At 30.9% G+C, this 27,838-nt stretch overlaps 1 protein-coding gene across 1 annotated transcript; it reads right to left on the bottom strand.

Annotated features, from left to right (window-relative positions):
- LOC111630727 (ELL-associated factor 2-like) lies at positions 1-27,500 on the bottom strand. Its single transcript, XM_023374876.1, has 7 exons — positions 27,162-27,500; positions 17,534-17,628; positions 13,955-14,091; positions 11,399-11,691; positions 1,761-1,895; positions 511-591; positions 1-427 (listed from the first exon to the last, which is right to left on the bottom strand). Exons 1-7 carry the CDS (start codon positions 27,265-27,267, stop codon positions 384-386), a joined length of 891 nt encoding a protein of 296 aa, XP_023230644.1. The 5' UTR covers positions 27,268-27,500; the 3' UTR covers positions 1-383.
- Between the last annotated feature and the right edge of the window lie 338 nt (positions 27,501-27,838).

The following is a 27,838-nucleotide window of genomic DNA, read 5'->3' as shown; positions in this document are numbered from 1 at the left end:
GAATTTCACATTTGTAAATCCGCTTTCCGGAAATAGATAAAGATCTAAGAATGTTTTTTTTTTTTTTATCACAAAATTTTAAAAATAGCATTTGGGTATGCCGACTGGAAAAATATGGGCGCAGAGTTGCGTTTACGAGCGGGAAGGAAGACCGAATCAACGTGAGCAAAATCCATTAATAATTTTGATAAATTACCGAGCGAGCCGAGTCATTCCTTCTTGGGTATGTTAATTTTGTGGGGGAAGAGAAGAGTTGATACTATTTACGGATTCTGTAGAGATATCACAGATATATCGTTCAAGTGGCAACTTTCGCGTAACCGTTGGAACATCCCAGTTTGTTATTTATGTGTTTGGAATTGAGTTTATTTTTTTTTTGTTCTTTAATCGCTTTCGCTTCCGGATTCACTCAGTTGCAAATCTTCACCTGGTAGGAAAATAATATAAACAGTAAGATTAATTCATATATTTTAGTCCAGAAAAAATAAATAAAAATCTTTGTTAACTTACTCAATTGGCTGAATTTAGGCATACTGGAAAAGATTGATGACTGGCTATTTGGAGTTCCATCGCCACCATTAATGGTATGACCTAAATATCAAAAGATAGCAATGGTAATTAATATTTTAACACTATTTATTGTTAATGTTTTGTTAATCTTTAAATTATATTAACATTAGTTTAGTTATCAGAAATATTTGTTTAATTGGCTTGCTTAGTGAGCTTTATCACTTTCCAAAATTTGAGTATTTATGTCCAACCCAACAAGTAAAATCTTTCATATTTATTGTTATAAATGCTCAACACTAATGTCTATTCTTTTATGTGAGCTAGATCAGGACTGTGTGGTGACAGTAGGTCATGCCCCTATCACGGTAAAGCCCCCTACTGGCATGTAACTGTGCTTTTGTTTAATGGCATCACGTAGTATGTCGAGAGTTTTTCAGTAACTGATGCTGTGAAGAGAAATTCATACAGGAGGAGACCTTTGCTGTTGTCATTGTTTATCTTGCACATGGCCAACCTTTTTTTGTTTTGGGCAGGTGACGATTGAGATATTTCCATGTTAAAGAGTTTTTTTGACTTCAGGGTGAAATTAAAAACCAGAGTTTCGTCTTCTATAACAATTCTTTCCATTGCAAACTGCAGTTGTGCAGCACTTCCTGATACTCAAAAGGGATGTTTAAACTTCTGGAATGCTAGTATAAATGTCAATGTTTATGGGTATTATGTGAAAAATAAATATTAGTATATTTATATGTTTATTATTTTTTGCAACAAATACGATAATTATGGTACAGATTAAAATTACATCATCCAACAACCTTCGTTTATCTAATGAATCGATTCGGATTGGCTTACAGGGTTTATGCCTGCATTTATGTTTAACAATATATAATAATAAATAAGTGATCTAGACAAATACTGTGGAAGTATATATGCTTAAAATTTTGAGGGTGAACAATATTTTATATTTAGAAGGGGGGGTTCTCAATATACATTGTAATTATAGTCCTAATAACATGACTCATGTTAAAACAATGTATATCAGGCATTGATTCCCGAATAAACTGATGTATTATTTGGAAGATTCAAACTTTTTACTTGGTCTGGATTTTAAGAAATATAATCATATGTTTCCGTGCAAAAACATTTGATTTATATCTAGTTTATTGCCCTAATTAATCAATAATTTTCGATGAGGACCCTCTGTATGTGTTACTGCATCTAAAGAAATGCCCTTTTGTTTGACAACTCACCTAAACTATGAGATTTCTGTTCACGGTCATTTTCAGCTTCAGAATCACTGGAATCCGAGCTGCTGGAACTGCCACTGCTACTTGACTCGCTGGAATCACTGGATAAAATACCGACTTCAGATGTATCATTCATAACTGAAATGAGGAAAACAACAACAGAAATTAAATTGCCATAACAATTTAAATTAAAAATCAATAAAAATAATTTAGAACGACCAAAAGACTATTTTATAATAAAATTTCTTTTTGCGTTAAGATCGAAACTAAATTTTACAGAGAAAGAAAAGTTCCATCTTAAAATTTCATAAGACGTAATTAATACAAAGACCGTCCGAACAAAAATAGGGCAGATTCATTTATTTACTTAAGAACAATTTAACGGAAGGTTTATTACTTAAATTAAACTGTTTGTTACGGTCGGTTAAAGTTTACCAGTCCGGCAAATCAGGATAAAAACGACAAATTAGGTCTACTTGAAACAAATGTCCCACATTATTTGATTATACAAATTTATTTCTCTTCAATCTACTTTTTCCTTTTTAGCATACTTTTAAATTACGTTTCCTCTCACCGTCTCTGTTCCTATCGTCAAATAATTCCGGCTTCCTTTTGAGACGAATAAAAAAATAAAAAAAAGTATAAATAAGTAAATAATTTGATCATTTTCTTTCTGCAGATGTGAATATTTAGCATCATTTGGAGTCAATATTTGATCTCGGGTTTTAATTTAATAACGTAATTAAAATTTTAGGGAATTGCTCCTTAATTTGCAATTTAATAATAATTGTTTAATTGTTAGATGGAAATTATGTTATAAAATACAAATTGTTCAATTGCCTTAAATGAAGATAAATCAATTTGTTTTTTTTTACATGCAAAAGCAATTAGAAGAAAAAACAAAGTTTGAAAATCTGCTACTGTAAATCTATGTCAGGGTGAAATTATATGCAAAATTTTGGATAATTATTGCAAAAGATTTATTTATTTATCTCTCAATATACCTCACATTAATAGATATTTAATTTAATTTAATTATACTAAGGCCTAAAAGCAATTCCTTTCTAATGATTTTATTTAGCTCTGGCTCAATTTTGAGATTAGACATCAAAATTATTTTACAACTTATCAAATTGAACTCTTGATAATGTGATTATAATTTATCTCTAGTTAAATTCTGTATTAAGAAAAATACAGGGTGACCCAAACCTATCTACCAAATTTAATATTTTATTACAACTAAGCAAGGAAATAAGATTAAGAGTAGGATTTTTATCTCACTCAATCTTATTCCAAAGTTTGATGATCACATCACGAAGAATGTCTTTCCGAACTGATGTAAATTTAACTCTGTTTTCTCACAGGTTCAGTGTTATAAATCATGGTTATGTTTATGGAAAGACATGAAATCATATCTAATTATAACAAACTATCTGACAAAAAGTTATAAATTGTAAAATGAGAGATCAAAGTTGGTGTTTACTTGCATCAGGTGACAATTATGCTTCTTATTTATCAAGATTTGGTCAAAATTAAACAAAAAAAGAATGGTAGTTTCATTGCGAGAGTAAATGTAATAAATTACAATACATTTCCTTCAAAATAATGACTATCTGTATTTATTCGCCTTTACTAACGTTGCCATTGTGACTGGTAATAATCCCGACACGTATTTTTTAGCATTGTCTGACAACTTGTAGCGTAGCACTTTCAACTTCTTGTAACAATAACAAATGACACCCTTATAAATACTCAACCTTGGGGAGAAAAAAAAATCTGCTGGAGCCAATAGAGAAAATAAGGTGGTCATGGAAGCAGAGAAAACTGGCTGGCAGGGTTTCCACTAAACAGTGCAAATTTTGTCAGATGGTGATATCTTTTTATTTATACTGGCGAAATAAATCGGTAACCAGTGAAATGAACTAGCAATAAAAACAATACATTCCACAAACTAACACACACATTGTAATGCCATTTAGCAGTGCTTGTGTGGGCAATCAGAACGGCAAATGGAAAATACTGGATGTCCTTGTGGAACTAACATTATTTTCCACAAGAACATCCAATCTGTTAAGTACAGTTTGGGTCCCAGGCTCTGGTAAATAAGGTTGTCACAAATGGAGCAGTGTTTTGTAGCCTGCTGTGACAAAAGAGCATGACAATTCTAACTCCCAAGCCAGCACAGGATATGTTAACAATTACTGTATATAAAATTCAGATTTTCAAAACTTTTTTTTACTAAATTAGACACTGTATTTTTTTTTTTTACACTAACAAAAGTTTAAATCTTAAAAATTACTTATTATTATGATGAAAAACTTTTTTTTACTAAATTAGATACTGTATTTTTTTTTACACTAACAAAAGTTTAAATCTTAAAAATTACTTATTATTATGATGAGATTTTTTAGTTTACTCTTGGTACTACTCTTATTTTACTGTTGCTACAGCGGCAGAAGTGCTTGACCGCCCTTCACTTTGGTAGCTACCTTTCCGTTCATTGGCGTCATGTTATTGTTCTTGATTTCGACCTCTGAGGTTATGTAAAGTCTCTTGTGTACGCAATACCTGTAGGAACAGTTCATGAGCTTATGGAGCACAACTTTACAGCATTTAATACCATCAGAGGGGAGTGTGGTATCTTACGGAGAGTCAGACAAAACATGGTTTGTTGTTGCACATCATGTAACGAAGTTGGTGGTCGTCACATTGAACATTTACTCTAAAGTAGTGCAGCCACTGATTCGATGTACAGTTTGATTGGACTCTACTGTTTCGTCAATAAAACTTATCACAGATACTGTATTCTGCTGTTTCATTCAGCATACCAACTGCAAAGTGCAAAGTGCTGTAGAAACTTTATATCACATTTCTGGCTATGGGTTCCTTATATCAAAATGTTCAAAATTTCATCCTCTACAATCCTCCAAATTTTTAAACCATCATTCTGATACATCCTGTATATATATCTCTATAAAACAAACCCTTTGAGTTCAATTTTCCGATGGACTAGCAACAGCGCAATTATGAAATTTTTCATTATAAAAAAGAAATTATTATGATAAATACAGAGATACAAAATTTCTCACAGAGTTGTGATATTTGACAGACTGGATCTACCTCTATTCCACTGAACTTCTCATACAACCAACAAGGTGACACATTCATCTGTGCAAGGTGTTCCCGTGAATGTTGACTGTTTAGGCAGATGTCAATGTGGTGATATAAGGTTGAAAGTGGCAAAATAACTGGTGAAAGTTTCTAAATTTCTTGTGGAATCACAGAGGTAGGCACTATGGAATATTGAAGACTATGTAAAGCATATATGAAATACATCTGGAGATTCTGTGTACCAACTCGTTATATCCATAGAATTAGCAAGTTCATTTGTCAACAATATTCTCATATTAATCACCAAATCTTAGCAATTACTTCCACATTATGAACCACTGTGAGTCTGACAAGATGTGTGTTGTAATCTGCATTTTCACTATGTTCATATCACTTGTACAGTAACATCCTAGGTAAACATACTATCTTCATTACAGATCACTCTTAACATTTTTTTAAAGTTTTGCTACAAGACAAATCAAATTTAAAGCAAAATTTAATTTTAATACATTTCTTCTGAAATCTGAAACATCAAAATGATATTTCACTTTACAAAAATATACTAGTAAAAATACCATATTGGGTGACTATTTCCCTTTAGTTTTGACTCTACCATGTGAATACAGTGGTGCCTTGTATAACATACGCTGCAAACAACAGACTTTCTGTTTGGCTGTTATGTGACTCGAGCAACGGACTGACTGGCTGCGAACAATGGACTTTCCGTTCGGCAGTTACGTGAGGCAAACAATGGTCTTTCTGCGAACAAGTGCAAATGATGTTTCCACTCTTTTGCCGTTGCCAATGATAATCTGCTATTTTTATAATATATTAGTATTATTAGAATATATTATTAGTATATCTGAAGTACAGGGCTCCTGTTGGGATTCGGCTTGTTCCCTTGTTTATTACGTACATCACCTCAGTGAAGGGTATTTACATTTATTCAAGTGTTGCGCAAATCATGGCTTCTAAAAAAACAGAAAGGTGATTTCAATTAAAACAAAGCAAGACATCATCAGAAGGAATGAAAGTTGACAAAAACTTCCTTGCCAAATGGGGAGAGGTTAAGGAGTTTACCAACACTCATTATCCAAACAGAGCTGACGCCAACAGGATCAATGATCTCTACAATAACACCCTTGCCCGTCATTTCTGAAAGGTGTTGAAGAAGAGAGAGAAACAGACACCTTGGACGTGTTTTTCAAGAAGCAAGCTGCCAAAAAACAAAGGATGGAACAAGAGGAGATGACCCTGAAAGCTCCGGTAGCCTCTCCTGAATCTGACTCTGATTAAAACACAATAAAAAGATACCTGCTGCAATGTGTAAAAAGTCTATCTGTATGAATGTGTAAAGAAAGTGTTCTTCCACCTCCTCCTCACAACATATGACTATCTGGCATAATTGGTGACTGCTCCATTTTCATTTTCTTTAATGGTACAGTATGGTTATTTTATGCTGCGGAACGAATTATGTGTTTTAACATGTATTTCTATGGGAAAATGCGTTTCGTATAACAGACTTTTCACTTAACGGACATGCACCTGGAACAGATTAAGTACGTTATATGAGGAACCACTGTACTTCATTGCAGGATAATTTATATTAAATAATCCCATATTACAGATATCATTTACTGTATAGCATTAATCTACAATAATAATGCTTTAATTAAGTCCTTGATAAAAAGTTGTATGAATACAGTACTTTGTTATATGAAAATGTTTTAAAAATATTTATTTCTCTCTTAAGACTTAATGTGGTACCTTTGGATCATTGCTTCTTTCATCAACTTTCAACGATGGACACACAACCAAATGCACTCAAATTTTATAATGTTTTGCTCCTAGAAAAGCAGTATAAATTGCAGTCACAAAATAAATTTTGAGTATGGTACATTACAGCAGAGATGCTTGAATATAAGCAAACAAATATACAATAGATATAAATAAAATTTGTTTGCTCCTTCCTATTCTAGATAGATATTTGATTAAATGATCCATCAAAAGCACACTTTATGAGTTAACTACCTTTAGAAACAAGAGTCTATTATTCATGCAATTACTAATCATGAAAACAGATTATTGACAACTAAAACGGAATGTTCAATAGATCCATATTCAGATGGTGAATTGTATGTGAGCCAATATACTTCATTTGATCAATATCACAAATAACCAAATTCAAGTCTCTCATTTCTTATTTCGCCACTGTTTATATGAAAATCTGGTGGAGTCCAATATGACTGGATTCAGGTAATGTTGCTTTCATGTCAACCTGACAAATTCAGACCAAAATCAAAAGACACCACATGTTTCTTTGGTGTCTTCTCTTAAAAGAAATAAGTCTACTAAGGTGGAAGGTGAAATCATTTGTTTTAAGGTCAAATTATGCTAAGTTCTACTCATAACACCCAAAATCTTTCAGTTCTGCTATTACATCCCATTTATAACAGATCTGTCATACAATTAAATCATTTATAACAAATACTATAATCAAATAAAAATTTAACACAAGACAAGTATTTATTTTACAATATGTGACAATCAGAACTATACAAACCATATGGATGCATTTGATGCTAGACAACTATTCTACAATGTGAAAGCAGATAAATATTATACAGTAGAGCATCGATTATCCGAATTCCTATCAACCGAAACATCGGTTAACAGAAAGCGTTCCAGTTGGCAAATTCAAATTTCTGCTAGTGCTGTGGTGCTGCAATACTTGGCTGTCTTGGGCTACTCCAACATCATTTTTGTTGGTGTGCATGTTTTAGCTGGTAGCCCTGGCGCGACCATATCGTATCGTTAAAAATTATTTCTTTATTCTGCATAAACAAAATAAAAATATTGAAAAACATAAAAACAAAAATAATTATATTTCGGAATTTAATCTAGTATCAAAAATGTTCAGATTCACACACGTTGAGAGAATACTTAAGGATGCGCTAATACAGTGTTTCTCAACGGGGAGTGATATCGCCCCCATGTGGGTGTTTTTCCCATGTTGAGGGGGGCGATTAGTAACAATTTATATTTTGGGGGCGAAAAACAATTTTCTGGGTGATATACTATAACATTATATTAAGAATAATTAGATATTTTATTTGTTATATCGTACAATAATTAAAGAAATAACATTATACTATTCACTAGTCTATTCAATGCAGTACGAATTTGGCATTAGCCTTGGCTCTCAGCATCGGAATTTTGAAGTGAAGGAGGCGATACTACGTAACGGTTTTATTGAAGGGGGCAACAATTCATTAGAGGTTGAGAAACATTGCGCTAGTACTTGAACAAGGCTTTTTTTCCCATTGTGAGCTATATTCTAGGACCTTGCATCATGAGTGGTGTGTTTTGCTTCAGCTCATTGGAGAATATAGCTCAAATGGCTGACATCTACAGATAAACCCAAGAAAAAGAAAGAGTTTTGTTTGGTGTTTTTCTGAGGACGGTGTGTCAGGACGTGTGTCATACTGAATCGGAGAGTTTTTGATACTAGATTAACTTCCAAAATATAATTTTTTTTTGTTTTTATATTTTTCAATATATTTATTTTGTTTGTGCAAAATAAAGAAATAATTTTTAATAATACAATAGCCGTGATTATTATTTTTAAAAATTTTCGTTAGGTTTAACATCGACGAAAATCCAATGCGAAGTGACATGCAATGGAGAAAAATTTCAACCGGGGATAGGCTAATACAGTAGAGTCCAGAAAACTCTGCATTCGATAACCCAGAAGTCCAGATAATTCAGCCACACCCTGGCAGGGCGAAAACCCCTAATTAATTTTCATTATAGACAGCTTTATGCCTCATAAAGTATTTTTCCGAGGTCTGTCTTATCGGGTAAATTACTGTACACTGTGTATTCATGAATTTTCATTTTCATGTAGTAAAGGCTCTATGCCTTCATAAAGTACGTACTTTTCATTCGTTTAAGGGTATTTGGGCAGTTTATTCTCTGTTGTATTCTTGAGCAAACAATAACATACACGTACAGTACAGTATTTTCTGAGGAAACACTCCTACTCATTCTTTTTTAACCCCATTTTCGATAACCCGGCATTTTCACAAACTCGGCCACCCTTCGGTCCACATTAGGCAGAGTTTTCGGGACTCTACTGTATATTTTTTCGTACACGATCAGTTAGCTGAACAACCACAGTCCCGAATTGCTTTGAATAATCGATGCTCTACTGTAATATGAAAAATGTAGATTATTTATTTCTATACAAAAATGATATTTTGAGTATAAAAATTATTATTTAGAAAGAAAGATATGTTGATTATAACAATAAAGCTTCAGCCTTTTAAAATTAAATCCAAGAAATAATGTATTATTACATTTATATTACATTTTCACGATATGATGGAGTTCCTGGAACATAAGAAATAAGATTCACTAAGAATATAAACATTTATAAATACCAAAATTTTAATTTGAATGACAAAGTTCAAAGAAATTAAAAGAGTTGAAGATAACTTTATATGTTCTAATTATAAAGAAAAGAATAATGATAACTGAAGCAAAGATAAAGCTAAAATACATTAAAATTAAACAAAATGTCAGAATGGAAAAGATTATTTCACTCCAATAGACTTAAATTCAAGTTAAACTTGGATACTAAAGTTCTTATGAGCATTTTGACCCAAATATATTGAGCAAAATGTTTCCTCACTGCAAACCCAACTGAATTTGCATCGGGTAAGAAAGAAGACTATTAGTACTTGCAGCCAGATAAAGCTGAAATGCATAACTTTCTATTATAACTCTTCTATTTATTATGTCTGCAGATATTTTTAAATATAGTATGTTCATTTATTTTTTATTTACTTTTAATGAGTTATGGAATATACCGTTACCATATGCTATATTTCATTATTTTGTTTTTACATATATAAATATCTTTAGTTTTAGATAACAGAAAAAAATGAAGTTTGAGTAAATTGTAAATGATTATTTCAACAAATCCATTTATAATTTTTTTAAATCTAGAAATAAAGACAATTCATACTAATAAGAATATATCTAAATGTAAAATAAATTCTGAATATTAATATTAAAGAGTTGATTACAGTAGAACCCCTCTAGTCCGCCCTTGGCTAGTCCGTCACTCCGGTTAATCCGACCGTGGTCAGAGTTGAGAAACTTGTCCCGACTCGTTGGTGACACTGTCCGTGGCGTTTTTCTGTGTTCATTATAGTATATGTTTTACATTGTGTGTACATGTAAGTTTTGTGTGTGTTTTCAACATGTCAGGAGTGAAACTCTTTCATTAAATGAAAAATTAGCAGTGTTACAAAGACTGGACAAAGGGGAAGATTATTTATTTTACTTTTTTCTGATAATCCAACCTTTTTTGCATTCCGACCATACCCCAGTCCCAAGGGTGACGGATTAGAGGGGTTCTACTGTATATTAATATTAATATAAATATCAACTGTCTTACAAAACTTATATAATTGAGCAACTATATCATACTTTAATAAAATTCAAATATCTAACAACAGAAAGACAGACTAAAAAATATCAGTTTAGCTATAAACAAACAATTTCTTTAGAAGAATGTTTTTGAACTGAATCTTACTTATGAGAAATTTTCAACTTTTCAACTGTAATCACAGTTACAGGGAAGATCCAGGTGACAAACTGTAATAACTAATATGGTATTTATTATTAATCAACATAGAATAATTGAAAAAACAGAGAAACATTTTTAATTTTCACTTCAAAAAGATGATTAAGTTATTATAGTCACATGTTTTCTACTAACATTACATTTCTCTTAAGCTGGCTCCACACATTCAATATTCACTGACTGCAGAACAACTTTACAGAACAACCATGTGACAAACACTTAGGCCTTTTGCCTAAGTGTTTGTCACATGGTTGGCACATATGATTCATCTGCCAAGTGTTGGTTCATTGTGGGAATTATAAATGTTTGTCCAAGATTTGTTCCTTTTGATTTGGCGTAATATACTTATACGGAGTGGAAAATGGCAAATACCAAATATTCGTCAGATGTAAATCATCCACATCACTTGGCATTGGCAAAATGTTCCCTAAGCTTTTGGCAAATATCAAAAATGTGGATCCAGTTTTATACACCGTTTCTTGCTAGTTAAGTTTGCTGTTTTAAGCAATATTTTGAAGATAATAACTTAGATATGAAAAATTAGTACACTAGGTGATCAAGAGACGATTTGAAACTGAAAGGAAAAAATATGATTCAATCAATAGTTGAAATATAAAAGCATGCAACATAAAATTATGCGATGTAAATACATTGTTTACTTTTGTGAAATTAACTATATGTTTTGTTTGACTAACAAATTCATATCTGTTGTTAGCACAATTCATAAAACTGCCGTGTAAATAATTAAAGCAAATCTTTCAATACAATGTGCATTTCCGTATGTTTAAAGACAAACAAGGAATAAATTAAAAGTAAAATTTGTTCAATTATAAATTACGTTTAATAGATTTTGAGGTGACTGGTTAAATACACTTACCCAAATCGTCATGTGTTAATACTGGCATGCTGGCTACCGGTGGTGTTGCTGTCCTACCACCCTGCGGCGTCACAAGACAGGGCATTGAAGGACTTGCCTGGTTCGTGGGACTGCGATGAGCAGGAGAACTTCGAGAGTGGGGAGAAATATGCTGATTCGGTGAAGTCTGGTTATTAGTCCACATGTTTTTCTGACTGGGTGAATTGAGAGACTTTTGTGAAGGAGATAATTTTTTTGAATTGTGTTCTGTGGGAGTGATGGGTCTGGTCAGTATTTTGCTACTGCCTTCAGCTCTATAAAAATTAAATCATTTATATACTTTCTGATAGATTTATAAACTATAAAAATTATATTATATACACATTCATAAACTAATATTTTAACTTATAATAGTAAATAATATTCTCAGATTATTGTATATTACAGAAAATACAGTCAAACTTCTATATAGTGAATTTTTCTGTATAACAAATTTTTGCATTGTACCTTACTCTTTTAGCCAAAAATATATGGAAAATTACTTCTAAATAACAAAGTTAAATTTCTATATAACATTTTTTTTCTTTTTCAATTTGTAAGGACCATTGATCATTAAAAGTCAATTACTCACTATGGGTCCAGTTTTATGTAAACCCTTTGTAAAACCACAGCCCAGATGCGAGAAATATTGGTTGTTAGCTTTTAGAACCATCATGTAATCTGCCCTCCATGTGGCTACCAGTTGTAAAGAAGAAAGAAAAAGATTAGGTCCAAATGCCACACTTGACAGATAAGCATTTGCTAATTGTAAATCATTTATTATATAAAATAAAATCTCACTAACCTCAAAAATTAGTCAAGCAGTTGACAAAATCATCACCTTTCTAATGTTTTTGACATTTGTTGATTTACAATTAACAAATGTCCAAAAATGTTAGAAAAGCAATAATTTTGACAACTGCTGGACTAATTTTTGAGGTTAGCAAAGTTTTGTTTTATTTAATAAGTTGTCCAGTTGGAATTTGAAAAACTGTTAATATAGTACTTAAGCATGTACTCATTATTAAAACAATTAATGTTTTGTGGGAAGTTGATAAAGAGTCAAAAAAGAAAAACATTACAACAAAGTTTGGAATTCCTGTGAGTAGTTTATCAATCATAATAACAAATCTGGAATTAATTTTGAAATTAGTCAATGATGTAAGACCTACAACAAAAAGTGTTTACTAGAACCCGTGTTTACATCAATGTAGATGAAGCAGTTTTAATTCTCTAAATAAATGTGAAGCTTATTACGAAGAGAGAACATTTTTTAATTGTCTGTGCAACAAAAAATTATAGAGGTTTAAGAAAATGTAGTTAAACTAACTTGTATATTATGTTATTACTGTGTATTATATTTATATTAACTTAAACCATGTAAAATAACACAAAAATCGCATTAAATTAATAGGTTATTTACCAAAAAGTGTAATTTCTGTATAAAGAAATTTCCCTACAGTGAATTTTTTCCAGTATTTAGCAATTTTGTTAAAAAGTTTGATTGTATTAAATAATAATCAACACCCATTTGAAACTGATATAAATTAATTCCAGATGTATTATGTCATCTTCCTTGATTTATTGGTCTCTTTTCTCTGTTAATAAATGTTTGAATTTTCTATAGGAACAATTCATTACATCAGCTTTATCTTATTAACATAAAATTACTATTTTAAGCAAAGAAAATACAGGTTTTTTGTATCAATGCTTCAACTGCATTGATACAAAAAACCTCTAAAACATAATCAAAATATCAATACAAATAAACAACTGTTTCAGGGTGTCATCAATGTCAGGCACAAGCAATAAACAACTGGAAATATAGCACTGAATATGTGTAATTTCCTAAATTGAGTTCAAAGAAATTTGGTATTTTATACAAAAATTTAATCATTTTATTAAAAAAAAGTGTTTTGTGTAGACTCATTCAGAGTACATCAAAATGTCTATTGTTTATTATAAAATATGTGGCACAATTTCTTTAATGTGTAAGTTTAAGTTTACAGTATTAATGGCTTCTAATTTCTTTATGTTGAAACATATGGATGTAGACAACGAAAATAAAAACAATACTAATTTCTTTTTTCTTCGGAAATCTGTTAGTTGTGTTGTTCAAAAGCATTAGTTGCTTAAATAAGAATGTTTATTTAATTTAATTTGTAATGTTCTTTATAAAAACTAAAAAACTATTTTTGAAAAACTATGCCCAAGCCAAGTCATAATTTATTAAATTAGATTTTCTAATCTAATTCAATAAAATTATTCATTCATTTACAAATTCGTGTTTATAACCAAACATTGTCATTTGCTAATTAATGCCAAGAAAAAAAAAAATAAATAAATAAACTCTCATACTTTATTCAGTTATTACTGTTAATTTCCTATCAATAACTAAACATAAGAGGTAATCTAAATCATTACTCATATTCATTAGTACATAAATGATTAAAAAAATATGCAGTGATACAGTATTTGTAACAGAACACTTAATTTTTGATAAATTATTGAATAAACTAATGTGAAGAGTGCACATACCTTGTCTTTTTCAAATTTATATTTTGGCTAAGTCTTTCTAATGTGATTTCACCAGTAGCATGATCTACAATCAACACACATTCCTTAAGATAAGGTTTCTTCGAACCCTTGAAAACAGTCTGCGATGTTCCCGAACCCTAAAGAGAAATTTCTAGCTATTAAATTTACATATCAATAAATACTTTTTACGTTATAAAAACAGTTAACATTTTAAATCACAGAAAATTGTATACATTTGGATATAATCAAATCCACAGATGAAGGAGCTATTACAAAACAAAGAGAAAGACAAAGTGACCTTCATTCTAACATCTGTTTGCTCTCAGCAGACACATTTCACAAAATTATTGATATTTATAATANTTTGTGATCTAGATTTTCAATTTCATAATTCAAGAAACTTCTCATGATGCTTCTTGTGTAGAAAACAAGAAACAAAGTAATATTATTCAAGAATATCAAATTCTATTACAGTAGACCACCCTATAAAACGGGTTCCTATAATTACGATTCCTATAAGATGCCGAAAAAATTGCGACGGTATCCGTATAAAACAGTAAAAAAACTCCTATAATTACGTAAAACGTCATCAGGCAGCTGAACTACTTTCCACCGTCCAGCGCCACGCTACAGAGAGATTACTATCGTGTGTACAGTATTATATATAAATTAGGTACAGTATATATAATTATTCTAGCTATTAAATTTACATATCAATAAATACTTTTTACATTATAAAAGTAGTTAACATTTTAAATCACAGAAAATTGTATACATTTGGATATAATCAAATCCACAGATGAAGGAGCTATTACAAAACAAAGAGAAAGACAAAGTGACCTTCATTCTAACATCTGTTTGCTCTCAGCAGACACATTTCACAAAATTATTGATATTTATAATATGGAGACAGACTAAGTAAGTTAATACATTGTCACACGTGAAAGTAAAATATTTTTTGTATATTGTTTATCGATGTTAACAATTAATGGCAAAACTTAAATAACTAAAATGTTTTTGTGAATTGTCCAAACTAAAAACTCTTATTTAAGAGATTTCATACCCAATGAAGAGTTTGTTAAAGTCTCTTATTGCAAAACTAAAAGAAAGAATTATGTAAATCAATTTATAATCGTAAATATTTACAATTTTCTTTTTGAATTTCATATTATGTTACATGAAATATTAAATTAAATAAATGAAAATTAGAAAACTGTAGGAATAAAGAATTACTTATAAAATTTAATTTTTATTTTTCTAAATTAATTCTGCCATTAACATTATCTCCGTAATTTGATACTTCTCAATGACGTCTTGCATTTAATTACTTTCGAAGAAAACAACTTATCATGCGCAAGTGGATTTTTTTTAACAAAGCGAACTAATTAAATTATGTATTGTGTTTGAGAGTATCATAATTTATTGAAAAATTAAATTTTGTTAAAACATATTTTGTGATTTCATTTATTGTTTGTATAATTAGAAATTTTTTAATATTTATTCATTTTTTAAACCGTAAATTATATTTTTATCAAATTAATTAATCTTAATTTTTGTTTCTTTCAAATTTAAATATTTTATACAAGGGCAGGCTGAAAAGTAATTTACGCATGCTTGTAGAGCACAAATGAAATGATTTTCAGAAGCGTGCCAGGTGGCATATGGAAGTAACATTTCCCCTCTATGTGCATGTGCAGTTTGAGGTTGTTGCGTTCATTCAATATATTCTGAGAAGCAGAAATATGGAGACATGTTCTGGTGCTATGTCAACGTGAGTTAAACAGCGTGCTGTTATCGAATTTCGAACTGCTGAAAAAATTATGTTTAAAGGCTGTTTATGGTGATGATGCTGTTGATAGGTCTATTGTAAATTGATGGATAATAAAATTTCGTGGTTGCGAGCCTGGAAAAGCCATAATTGTTGATGAAACACGCAGCGGAAGCCCGATCACTGCCACAGACAATTACCGTCGCACCTTGTTGCAATATTTAATTCTTCTCAGTACATACAGACTCTAAAACACCTCTGACGTTGAGTTTGACATGTTAGAGTCAGCCTGGCACCAATAATCTTGCAACACGACAACGCTCGTCCACACACCTCGCGCGCAACTGGAGAGGCTCTGCGAAACCTGAAGTTTGAACCGATTCCACACCCTCCTTATTTCCCCAATCTTGTGCCTTGTAATTTTTATTTGTTTCCTCTACTTAAGAGAGACCTCAAAGGTAATCATTACACCTCAGACAATGAGGTGAAGGCAGCTGTCAAGTCCTGGATTCGAGAAAAGTCGGAAGAATTTTTCAGTGACGGAATGAAAAAACTTGTTATACGATGGGAGAAATGTGTTAGTCATCATTAAGGCTATGTTGAAAAATAAATATATGATTTTGAAGCTTAAGAAATGTAATTTTTGCCCGATCTTGCTATTTGTTTTTGTTCGTGTTCTATAAGCATGCTTGCATTACTTTTCAGCCTGCCCTTGTATATTGCTTAGAATTTTTGAATGTTTATAGAATTAAATACTTTCATATGAAACTTTTGCTCCATATTAGAAATTTTCTTAAACTTTCAGACATAATACTGTACATTCCTAAAAATGCATACAAAAGTCAAAGATCTGAAAGTCAAGCAGTAAGTATGCATGCTAAGTATGTATAAAAGAATTCCAATTCCAGAGAACCGAGAAAAGAAATTATAAAATCTATTTGAGGCAGACTGCTGCCCCAGTATTGAGGCATACTAGAACCTCAAAGAAAACATCAACCAAAACTCCACCAAAGCTCTCATTAGACTATTGTTGAATCTCAAAAGGGACAAAATATGAATACGTATACTTATTTCTTAATTCAGTGTTCCTTATACATGAGTAATTATTTACAAATTATTTTGTATATTACAGACCAAACTGACAGAAAATGCCCCTGATAATAGCTTGTGATTTTTGTTTGTTGGATGAAAACGTATAATAGTCTAATTCTTGAACACGATCAAGCCATTCATAACTGAAAATGCCTCTTGTATCAACAATGTAACAAAATCAAGAATATAAATAATAAAAAATGGTCGTCAAGTACAAGAAATTGAAAATGACAACCCAATAACACTGCTGAAAACAGTTGTATTCGTAGTTGCGAGTTACAGGGATAGCGACAGAAACATATTAAGTGTATTATGTGTACAAATTCATTCATTGAGTGATCTCATTGGATCAGTCTGCATGGTTTGAGAACTTCAACAAATTTGCTTTGTTACTTTTACGATATGAAACTAGACACCTTGAAAAGGAAAAAAATTCTGGAACTTTTATAAAAGCAGGCCAATACAACACCCATCAAAAGACAATGTTAAACTTTATGAAAACATAATTTGTAAACACCAATAGTTAATATAACAAAAATCTTTAATTCAACTCATTCTCAGATCCTCAGAAAACAATTTCAATTGATACAGAATGCATTAATCAAGCAAACAAAGGGCTGTCTGACTAATAAGCATACAGAGTCGGAATATGGTTTACACATATTTAAATTTAGTTATATAATAAAAAAAAAAAACTCTTCCAAATTTTTAAAACTTACTTCGATATGAGGAACTGTAACCGTTACTTGATGTCCCTCGCCGACGTCAACTGCTGCCATCTTGGTAGTATCCACAGAAGCCGGTTTAAAATCATCTGCAATAAAAAGAAATAGAAACATTTTTATTGCTTTTGATTATTTACTTCTACATTGTTATACTTCTAGATTACGACTTAAACATTTGCTATATTGGGAGATACCTCAACATTCTAAACTTGTCATTCAGAACAACATCTAGCATTTGATCAAAAACACTAGGTTTTTGTAAGTAAGAAGGATTTTCCCCAATACTGGCTGTTTGTGATCTAGATTTTCAATTTCATAATTCAAGAAACTTCTCATGATGCTTCTTGTGTAGAAAACAAGAAACAAAGTAATATTATTCAAGAATATCAAATTCTATTACAGTAGACCACCCTATAAAACGGGTTCCTATAATTACGATTCCTATAAGATGGCGAAAAAATTGCGACGGTATCCGTATAAAACAGTAAAAAAACTCCTATAATTACGTAAAACGTCATCAGGCAGCTGAACTACTTTCCACCGTCCAGCGCCACGCTACAGAGAGATTACTATCGTGTGTACAGTATTATATATAAATTAGGTACAGTATATATAATTATATATTAACTTAATTTATTGTAACTTTATTATAATTATATATATACTTTCCGCCGTCTAGCGCCAGCTACGGAGAGTTTAGGCGAGTAAGTTGTTTACTATCGTCTGTACAGTATGTAAATTAGGTACCGTAAGTCTAATACAATACTGTAATTTTATACATTTCTTGTGAAAAAAACATTTCTTATTCAACGGCCATAAAAATTATTTATATTAATGATGTCTCCAAAGTTCAACAAAGTTTTCGCAGAAAAATAAGTTATCAGAAATCGGCCGCCGTTTGGTGTGCTGCTGCACGCGAAAACAAGCTTGAGCAATGGCGATGTCGAATGGTGCACACTCGGTAAGTAATCCTACAATTTTTTGTTTATAGCGTAGTTTATACAGATTATTCCCCCCAAAAATATACGTATTTTGGAAATGTTGAGTCGGATTAGTCTAGAACAGATTAATTTTATGGAAGAAAACCTTTCAAACAGCCGTAGTCCGTAAACTTCACACATGTCAGGATGTGATTGGCAAGGACTCATAAGAAATCGATTCATAAAGAATGGAACGTATCTACCGTCTTATAGGGGGGTCGACTGTACTTTGTTTCTTGCTATACACCAAACTGAATTTAAAAACTAGATATTGATATAACTAACAATAGTGAATAATAGATTTGTGTCTGTGATCTTTTTAATGATATCACTAAATGCAGTTACTCTTGAAAACCATTTCTGTAGAGTTTAAAGAGACCTTGATTGTAGGTTCTAGGTTAAGGACTTAAAAAAACATTTTGTAATTTCATTGCCGTTCTATTTCAAAGTGACACTTAAAATTCACTAAATTATTGCTTAAATTTGCAAGATAAACTATATAATTGCTGACAGATAGTATTTGACATTGAAAATTTTAATAAGAGAAAAAAATTATCCCAGTTACAGTGTCCCAAATTTTTATACTAGGTCTTTACATTCACTCGACCGGTCCTTGAGGCGAAATAAAAAGCTACACCGATCCAAATTTGATAAATAGCAAAGATACGTTGAAAAATTTTCATTTCGGACAGAATATTTTCCTCAATTCTTCTAATTCAGAAACTACTTGTCCAATGTAAATATGTTTAAAGTGGCAATAAACTCATGCAAATATAATAAAATTCAGTAATTATTACTACATTTACATGTATTTTAATTAAAATTTTTATATTTCTTTAACTCCATACTAAAGACATCACCTGTATGTGAATTAAAAGTGTAATCTTTCCTTGTATAAACAATTTTTTAGACAGTTGAAAGAACTTTCTCAGGACAGACAATCACTATTTTCTTATCTAGTAAACAGAAAATTGAACACAATTTATGGTTAAATTACAAGCGTAGAAAAAACACTGAAGGGAAGATTATAATGCTAAGAAGCTAGAATTCATTCAATTATTAACATCTATAAGCCCAACAGTTATGTTAGAGCCAAATGATTCCTGAATTAGATTGAGCTATTACTGCTACTATTAATAATTAAATGCCAAGTAATCAGCCAAATTACTTAGCATTTAATTATTAATAATAGCAGTAACATAGCCAGATCTAATGCAGTAATTCTTTTGTTTTAATAGAATTTATTCTAGGATGTAATTTTAATGTTCATTCTTGAAAAACTACCTCCTACAAAGTAATAAAAACAGGAGTTTTACTCTACGACGCAGTTCGTGACCTTGCTCAGACATTTTCTTTGGTCAAGAAATGCTAATATCGTCAAAAATAATTAAAAAATAAACAGTAATATTCTAAATTTGTCATTTAAATTTAATAACTAAGACTTTCTTCCATCATAGAAATGTTATTTTAAACAATTAAATTATGATATAAAAACTTGATTTGTGTGTCACCTTTTTTGAATTAGCACAAAAACTATCTGTAAAAACAAGTTTTATGATTGCTGTATAAATATATATATAAATATTGACCTATTTATTTATTTCTGATTCTTCAAATGTGTCAAACCTGTTCTGACAATCACGTATTAAATGCAGCCATAGAAATTATATAAATATCTACAATTGTAATTTTAATGAACATCTTTGAGGTGTCAAACACTTTTCTACTGTAAAGAACGAAGAAAAATTCTGTTATACAAGAATATAAAAGTAGCAAACCCTCTATCAATAATACCAATAATCCAAATTCTGTATCTTATAACTCACTAATTATCGTAATATTGTGACAAAATGAAGAAGTTGACATTGAAACAATCTTTAGTTTTATTGTAACAATGACATCTTTGGGACTGTTCAGAAGAGAATAAATGCATTGTCTGAAAGTTCCTTTTATTCTTAAATTGCTTTTTTTTCAGTTCTATAAAATCTCAAATGTGTAATAAGTCTTATTTCTTATTAATTTTATTCAGTGAGTACTACAATTGATATTAATATATTGTTACAACTATGGAAAAATAATACAAATATACAGAAATTTATCAGGTTTCGTATGATGTTGATTTGATAGTGACAAATATTAAGTTATATATCAGTCATCAGAGTTTGGGTTTGATCGTCCTTCAGGTATATTTGTGGTTCTCAAATTTTATCCAGTGTGTCACAAAGAGCACAATGCAGTTTGAAATTGAACCGACAAGAGTGCACTTTTTGACTTATTAAGAACAAACTACAATAAAATACCATAATTTTGGTATATACAAATAAAATTTATCATCATTTGTATAATATTACTATTTACTTTTCCAAAATATGTTCTCAAGTAATATTTGAAAATACGAATTTTGCTGGAGAGAAAACAGTGAACACGCTTTTGTTGCTTATTACAATCAAACACCAGCATTTCTCTCTGGATTAAGGAAACTTTTACTGTTTATATGAAAAGGGATTTTCCTATGTGAATAATTAATTAAACAAGCTATTCTCATTATTCAAAAGTAACAAATAGTTTATAATCATTTTACATTTTAATTTCTTTTAATTTATGCAAGAAGACTTAACAGAAGAGCATTATGCCATATCATTAAGCAAGAATGAAAGGTTTCCAAGAATATTTGATTTAATGTATGCAGCTGATTTAACAGATGAATAAGTACATGGAATTCTGAAATGTTTACTATTGCAGTAAGTCTTATTGCATTATCAAACATATACATTAATTAAGCTAGAAGATTGACAAGTTAAAACACTTTATATCTCAAAATTTACTAAAGAATCATATATTAAGCATGTAACTATCATCAGTTTCTAATTAGTTCAAATTGATTTGTCAAGGTATTAAATTGAGTATTTATCATTAAATTTCATAGCAATATTATTTTAATATGATACCGGACCAAATATCAAGCTCCTGGCAATCTAGAATTACCAGAAAATTGACTAGTGGCAGGCTATAATTTTCCACATAGCCATTTTCTTTTGGTTTCTGTGATGTAAGTATCATGTCAGTTCCAGCTGTGTGCAGAAGGTATAGCAGATAGTTACTGTATATATATCATAAATTTCATTTGAGAGAATGTTCTCCTTAATGTTCTTCTTCTCCTTAAAGGAGAAATGTTCTCCTTAATGAAATTTCATTTCATTAAGGAGAACATTTGAGATTTTAATCTTGCCTCTTGTTCTTACAATGATTCACATACAATATGTAGTGTGGCAGTACAAAGTAAAAACTGCTAGAATTTTGCCACAGTCATGAGACAATCACACGTGGCAAGTTAGACTTTTGTGATGCAGCTCCTACGATGATTGTCATACTTGTTTTATGGCAATATCTTTAAATTCTTTTCTTAATGACAGGAATTCTATCCTTTACTATCATTTGAATAAATGCTTCTGTAGTACTGAGTGATGCTAGACAGATTTCCTTTTTTTTGTCCTGATAGTAATTATATTAAAGCTTTTCTTATTAAAGTAATGAATACAAAACAATCCATTATTGTCTGTTATAAATTTAGCTCAACAATATGCACTGCAATGGACAAAAGTTAGCAAACCTTTACTAATCAAGAAAAAGCAGCATAGTCTAGTACTGTATTAAGAGAAAAATGATTGGCATGATCTTTTTTGTCGTTTTGTATGTGAATAATCCATTATACAAAGATATATAATTTTGAAGAGGAACAAATTTAAAATTAGAGATGAATTTATCCAAATACATTAAAAAATGACAATTATTTAACGTAAATAAATCCAGTATTAAATTAATTTTTTTTAGATTATCCCCAAAATATATATTTAAAATATAAAAATAAGCTAATTATTACAGTATAAAATGCAACAGGATGTGTTAATCGAACATTGCCAATATCTAAAAATATAACTTTGCACAATACACACCCTTTTTAAAATTAAATTTGTACTTAAATGCTATTTTGAAATCATATTATGACAATTATATGGATTCACAAAAGAAAAATAAAGTATGCAATATTTGAATGTAATAAATTCTTGAGTTCTATGAGTCAGTCACTCTAACCCTGACTCATAGAATGTTAGGTGTTGACTCCATCCTTTAAATAATAGTATAAAATACACATTGATTATATTAATCCAGAATGACATTTCATCATTACTAAGTGAATCATCAGGCTAGTTTTTAAGTGTTCCTTAAGTAAATTATTGGTCATTATGAACCTAAAAGGAAGATCCTTGAAAGTACCAAATCCAATGTGATTATGCATTATTACTTTATGCAATCATACAGAAAAGATGCAACATCGAAGATTTTTATTAACCAACTGCAATGCTAATAAGGTTAAAAAAATCTAAAATGTTGTCAAATATGATTGTTTCAAAGTTAGAATGATGCTAACTGTAAGGATACAAGACACAATCTACCTTTTTTATTCAAATATAAACTAAAAAAAATTGTGCAAAGAGTTTTACAGACAATTTCAAAGTGATCTGTCACTTAAACAATCTCATTGAAGAATGATGATTGATTCCAAGTTTGAAGACTACAGAACACAAAACGTTTTCTCTATTGCAGAGTTACCAGTTTTGTTTACGACACTTCCTAGAGGTAGTAGACAAAAATACACTTGAAAGCAGATGGTAGATGAAACTCGGACAGTTACTGTATCGATTGGAGTATATCACATACTTCTCAGATAATTAACATATTTACAATAATTTAAAATGGCAGCATTCTTTTGAAAAACCCTATTTATCATTATAAACAAAAAAGTTCAATACACCCACTTTTACTTTCTTCACAATATATGAAGTTTAGTCATCTGTAATTCAGCAATAAATAAAAAAAAATAATGCTTTTTGTAATTATAATGCATTAAAAAAATGCATGATTAAGGTAAAGATACAACAAACCATAATCAAACACAGAAAATATTGATTGTAACATTATAATTACATAAAATAAAATTTATTGTAATGACTAATTTTTAAATAATTCTTTTGTATTAAAATTAATATAAGATTTCATGATGACGATATACAAGTTGAACTTCAACATTGCAAGAAAAAATATTTAATTTATATTTAAGATTAGATTGTTAATCTTAAACATGTCTAACCTATTTTGCTTATCAGCAATACCAAAACTTTGAGACCGATAACATTTTATCGAATAAAATGATCAAAATAATAACCACAATTATAATTACATAACTTGTACAGTACATATCATAACATAATATTTAATTTTACACTAGACTGTTTGTATTTTGTATTCTTTTCAATATTATAAATGCCAATGTAAAAAACAAGGAATTGTTTATTGGTACAGTTATATAGGCAAACCATTGCTGTTACAGCTAGTAGCTGTTTAATTATGTTCATTTGGTTTATTATATAATTATGTTTAATTATGCTCTAACTTCATTCTAGTTCTCAGCTTAGAGTTTGCTAGCAATTTAGTTTAATTTGTATTTTTACCATATTCTGAACAGCTGTAATAAGCAATCTCAACCATTAGTTTTAGCACGTTAACCACCATCCAACGTGCCAGCAGTCATACTAATTAGGGCTGTACAGAGCCATATGCCCGCCAGCCGTCAAACCACTTCACGAGGCCATACGACGGCTGGCGTCAAAGTCAACTTTATAGATGTGCACGAGAGGCCACCACTAGAATGTAAAACATCTTACAAAGCCAGGATAATTTAAACTTGAGTGAAACTACATTGGTTATAGCAATGTCAGGCAGTCGGATGGCTCTGTACGGCCCTAATTAGTACGACTGCTGGCACTTCAGATGGCGGTTAACGTGTTCATATACATTGTGATATTCCAGGAGTGGTTAAATCTTCTCATGACAAGAGCAATATATCAGATTACAAATACACAAGAGCCTAATTCTCTACTGGAACTTATTATATAATATATATGTATGTGTTGATGTTGTCGAAACCGTGTTGTATTTGCTTGTTGTGTACTGGCACAATGAAGTGACGTTTTTCTCAACACTGGGCTAGTTGAATCTTTTATTTTAGTTAGATCTTTTATTTAGTCTAACTAAATAAAAGATTCAACTAGCCCAGTGTTGAGAAAAACGTCACTTCATTGTGCCAGTACACAACAATATATGTATGTGGTTAAAATATTATAGTAAATATCACTGTTACGGTAGATTGAGAATGCATACATTTGAGCAGGTATGTAGGAAAGACTATGTACAAAAAAGCTGAAGAAATCCAACAAGTTGCTTAACTTTCCTGGCAACATTTGGTGGCACCATCTGTTATGCTATTTTATTAAAAAATATTTTATATTTTTAACTATTACAAAATGGCAAAAAGCTTAATTTTGAAGGTACGAATGGGCTTTGTAGAAAATTGTAAATGATAACAATGAGTAATATTAAGCCTGTCATTACTAAAGATACACACAACCCTCTTTATTATCCCCACCCCACAACCTGTAATCACCAAAATTTAATAGTATCAATCCTCTTAATAAATAAACTTCCATGCAAAAAGCATAGGAGTTATTAAGCTTTGAAGAGGATGAACAAAATTGTGCCCCCCCCACTAGTATCCATACATACAAAAAACTATCAATACCCCCTTTTTTTTTGCATTTCTGAATGTTTGAAGATACAGAGTCCAAAAATATAAAATTCTGAGGGGGGTTATTTTTTAATCGATCGCAATTCATCGATCTAAAATTCAGTTCATAATTACATATCTTTCCTAAGCTTTCAGTTACCTGTTCAAATTGCAATTTATGCTTACAATTCATGTGTATATCACATTATATCAATTTAATAGTTGAAAAACTTATATAAATATTACATATAAGTAGTATGTCTTAAGTTTATGAAAATAAATTGGAAACCACATTAATAGTTTTTAGAAGAGCAAGTTGCAGCTTGAAAGCTGTAGTTTGGCCACTGTGGGTTTATTCATCACCCACCTAATTTGTATTGGTCTGAAATATTTTGTTTATTGTATAATTTGTTTTTGACTTTACTTCTATTAATTACACTAAAACTGTTTATGGAACTCTGTCAAAAACATCTGTCACAAGAAGGAACAATACTTCTGTGTAACACAACTCATTGACATTGTGATGACACATACCATTAGTTAGAATCATGATATGAATCATTATTGAAGAAACAAAGACCACTTCCCAAATTTTGAATGTTATACGATATGACCACCAGACAAAATGATTCTTAGTAAAAATGGACAAAGGAGAAAGTTCGAGTAAACCCGAACAGGCTGATAAAAGTGGAAGGATATGGCTTTAAAGTCTTATGCAGTTTAACTTCGTAGGACTTTAAAAATTATCTTGTTTTTAGCTGAAATTTTATCTGAAAATTTCTTTAAAAAAGTCAAAGCTACAGTGTATGTACAGTACCTGTACTCAGTTTCAATAGCCATTGATCCTATAATATATTGTAAAGCAAGATTTATTCACACAAAAATCATTTACTGCTTTACAAGAGCTAACTCCGACAGTAAAATTTACAAGATATTTCTGTAAACTCTCCATACAAGCATTAAACTTAAAATAGCAGGAAATTACAAAAAAATAGCATTACAAATGGCACAACATCAGACAAGACACGTATCAATATGGCAAACCACCGACATAATCCTTTTCGAACCAACGGGCTACGTCACCGGCTCACTTATCTGTCCCTTTTAATCCCGCTTTAATAAGCAACACATCAGTGATCTATAGTTTGTACATAGCAATGTAAGATTGCAGACGCAAACGACACGGTCGAGTGGGATACTCAAAGCCGTCACCGTCACCCGGGCTGAACAGTTAAATGCGATAGTCTTACCGGAATGTGGCGCAACTCCGGATTTCACCAGTTAAGTGTCTATATCTGGCAAAGGATTACACGGATGTACGATTCCTTTGACTTTTTTGTTGCCTACACCTAGGGTTGCCACCTGTCCGGGTTTGGCCCAGAGACTCCGGGATTGAGTGAGTTATCTCCGGTCTCTGGGGTTAATTAATATTTCTCCGGGTTGTGCAAGTTGAAATGAATATGTACAAAATTATATGCAAACCGTCGCATATATTTCTTCCCCCGTATACCGAATTACTAGTGTGGTAGTCGTTGACTTAAAGACAGTAGCGTAGCGTAGGGGGCAACAGGGGAGTCCGATTGAAATGAGCACAGAATAGTGTTACCATCCGACTCGCCGTCCGGNATTCCGTTTTATATGAATTCCATGTTGTACGAGTCACTTAGATTTTACAAATACGTGTGCTGGGCTGTGAACGGCTCACGTATTTGTAAAATCTAAGTGACTCGTACAACATGGAATTCATGTAAAACGGAATAATTAACAGTGTTATGGGGGGTCGACTGTATACTATTATATAAATATATAGCATTTCTGGTCGAGTTGTAAAATGTATTCCGATAGCCAAATGGGTAACGCCAAATTTGGCTACGAAGGATGACACATGTAGGATTTAATTAGCATAACAGTAATGCTGCTGCTGCTAATTAATCATAGTCAAATCATATCATACAGTTCAATATAAATTTATATGTAATTGTAATTAGAATGAGTTCTGTATAGGCATATGGATACTTACATCTAACTGAATGGAATGCAACATTACCACTTCGAGAGAAACTTCTTCCTAAACGGAATTCTCTAACTTCGTTTCTTAAACCTAAACGATCGGCGAACGTCGTCATTTTATCAATTCTTATTATTTTACTCACAAATCAAAAATCAAAACTTTTAACTTGTAAAAATACAATTTAACGACATTTAAATTAAGACATGATCAATTCTCGTTAACTTTCGATGTAATTTAACGATGCCGATATACCAAACTTCGTAATAAAATGAAGAGAAATTAAACACGAAATGTAACCAGACGATCGGACGCCATTTTCTCTGTCTTGTCCGTTTGCAAAACGACGCCCTCTTTAAAATTTTTATCGCATTAATAATTTTTTTTATATTTTTTAAATAAAAGTTTTACAATCGTCGACACTTTAAATAACTTTTAATATATTTTAATAAATCTTATGTCGTATTATATAATAAAACGTTATTAAATTAATAAGATATGATATAAATAATATAACAAGGTCGTATTATATAATAAAACGTTATTAAATTAATAAGATATGATATAAATAATATAACTTGTTATGATAGATGAAATATCAACGTCGCTGTACGCGACCGTGTAGTAGGACGTAGCCTTAGGACGTGCGACTAAATATCTCTATTAAATATAAGGACGGCACAACGCGC

Source organism: Centruroides sculpturatus, unplaced genomic scaffold, assembly GCF_000671375.1.
Source record: "Centruroides sculpturatus isolate CEXI.00-Female unplaced genomic scaffold, Cexi_2.0 scaffold444, whole genome shotgun sequence".
Taxonomy (NCBI): domain Eukaryota; kingdom Metazoa; phylum Arthropoda; class Arachnida; order Scorpiones; family Buthidae; genus Centruroides; species Centruroides sculpturatus.
This window is presented reverse-complemented; position numbering and strand designations above follow the sequence as displayed.

Coding starts and splice junctions, on each gene's coding strand:
- LOC111630727 (XM_023374876.1), bottom strand. CDS start 27,267: ATGACGACGTTCGCCGATCGTTTAGGTTTAAGAAACGAAGTTAGAGAA. Junction 17,629..27,161: donor TGCATTCCATTCAGTTAGAT/GTAAGTATCCAT, acceptor TTTTTATTGCAG/ATGATTTTAAACCGGCTTCT. Junction 428..510: donor GCCTAAATTCAGCCAATTGA/GTAAGTTAACAA, acceptor TTTTCCTACCAG/GTGAAGATTTGCAACTGAGT.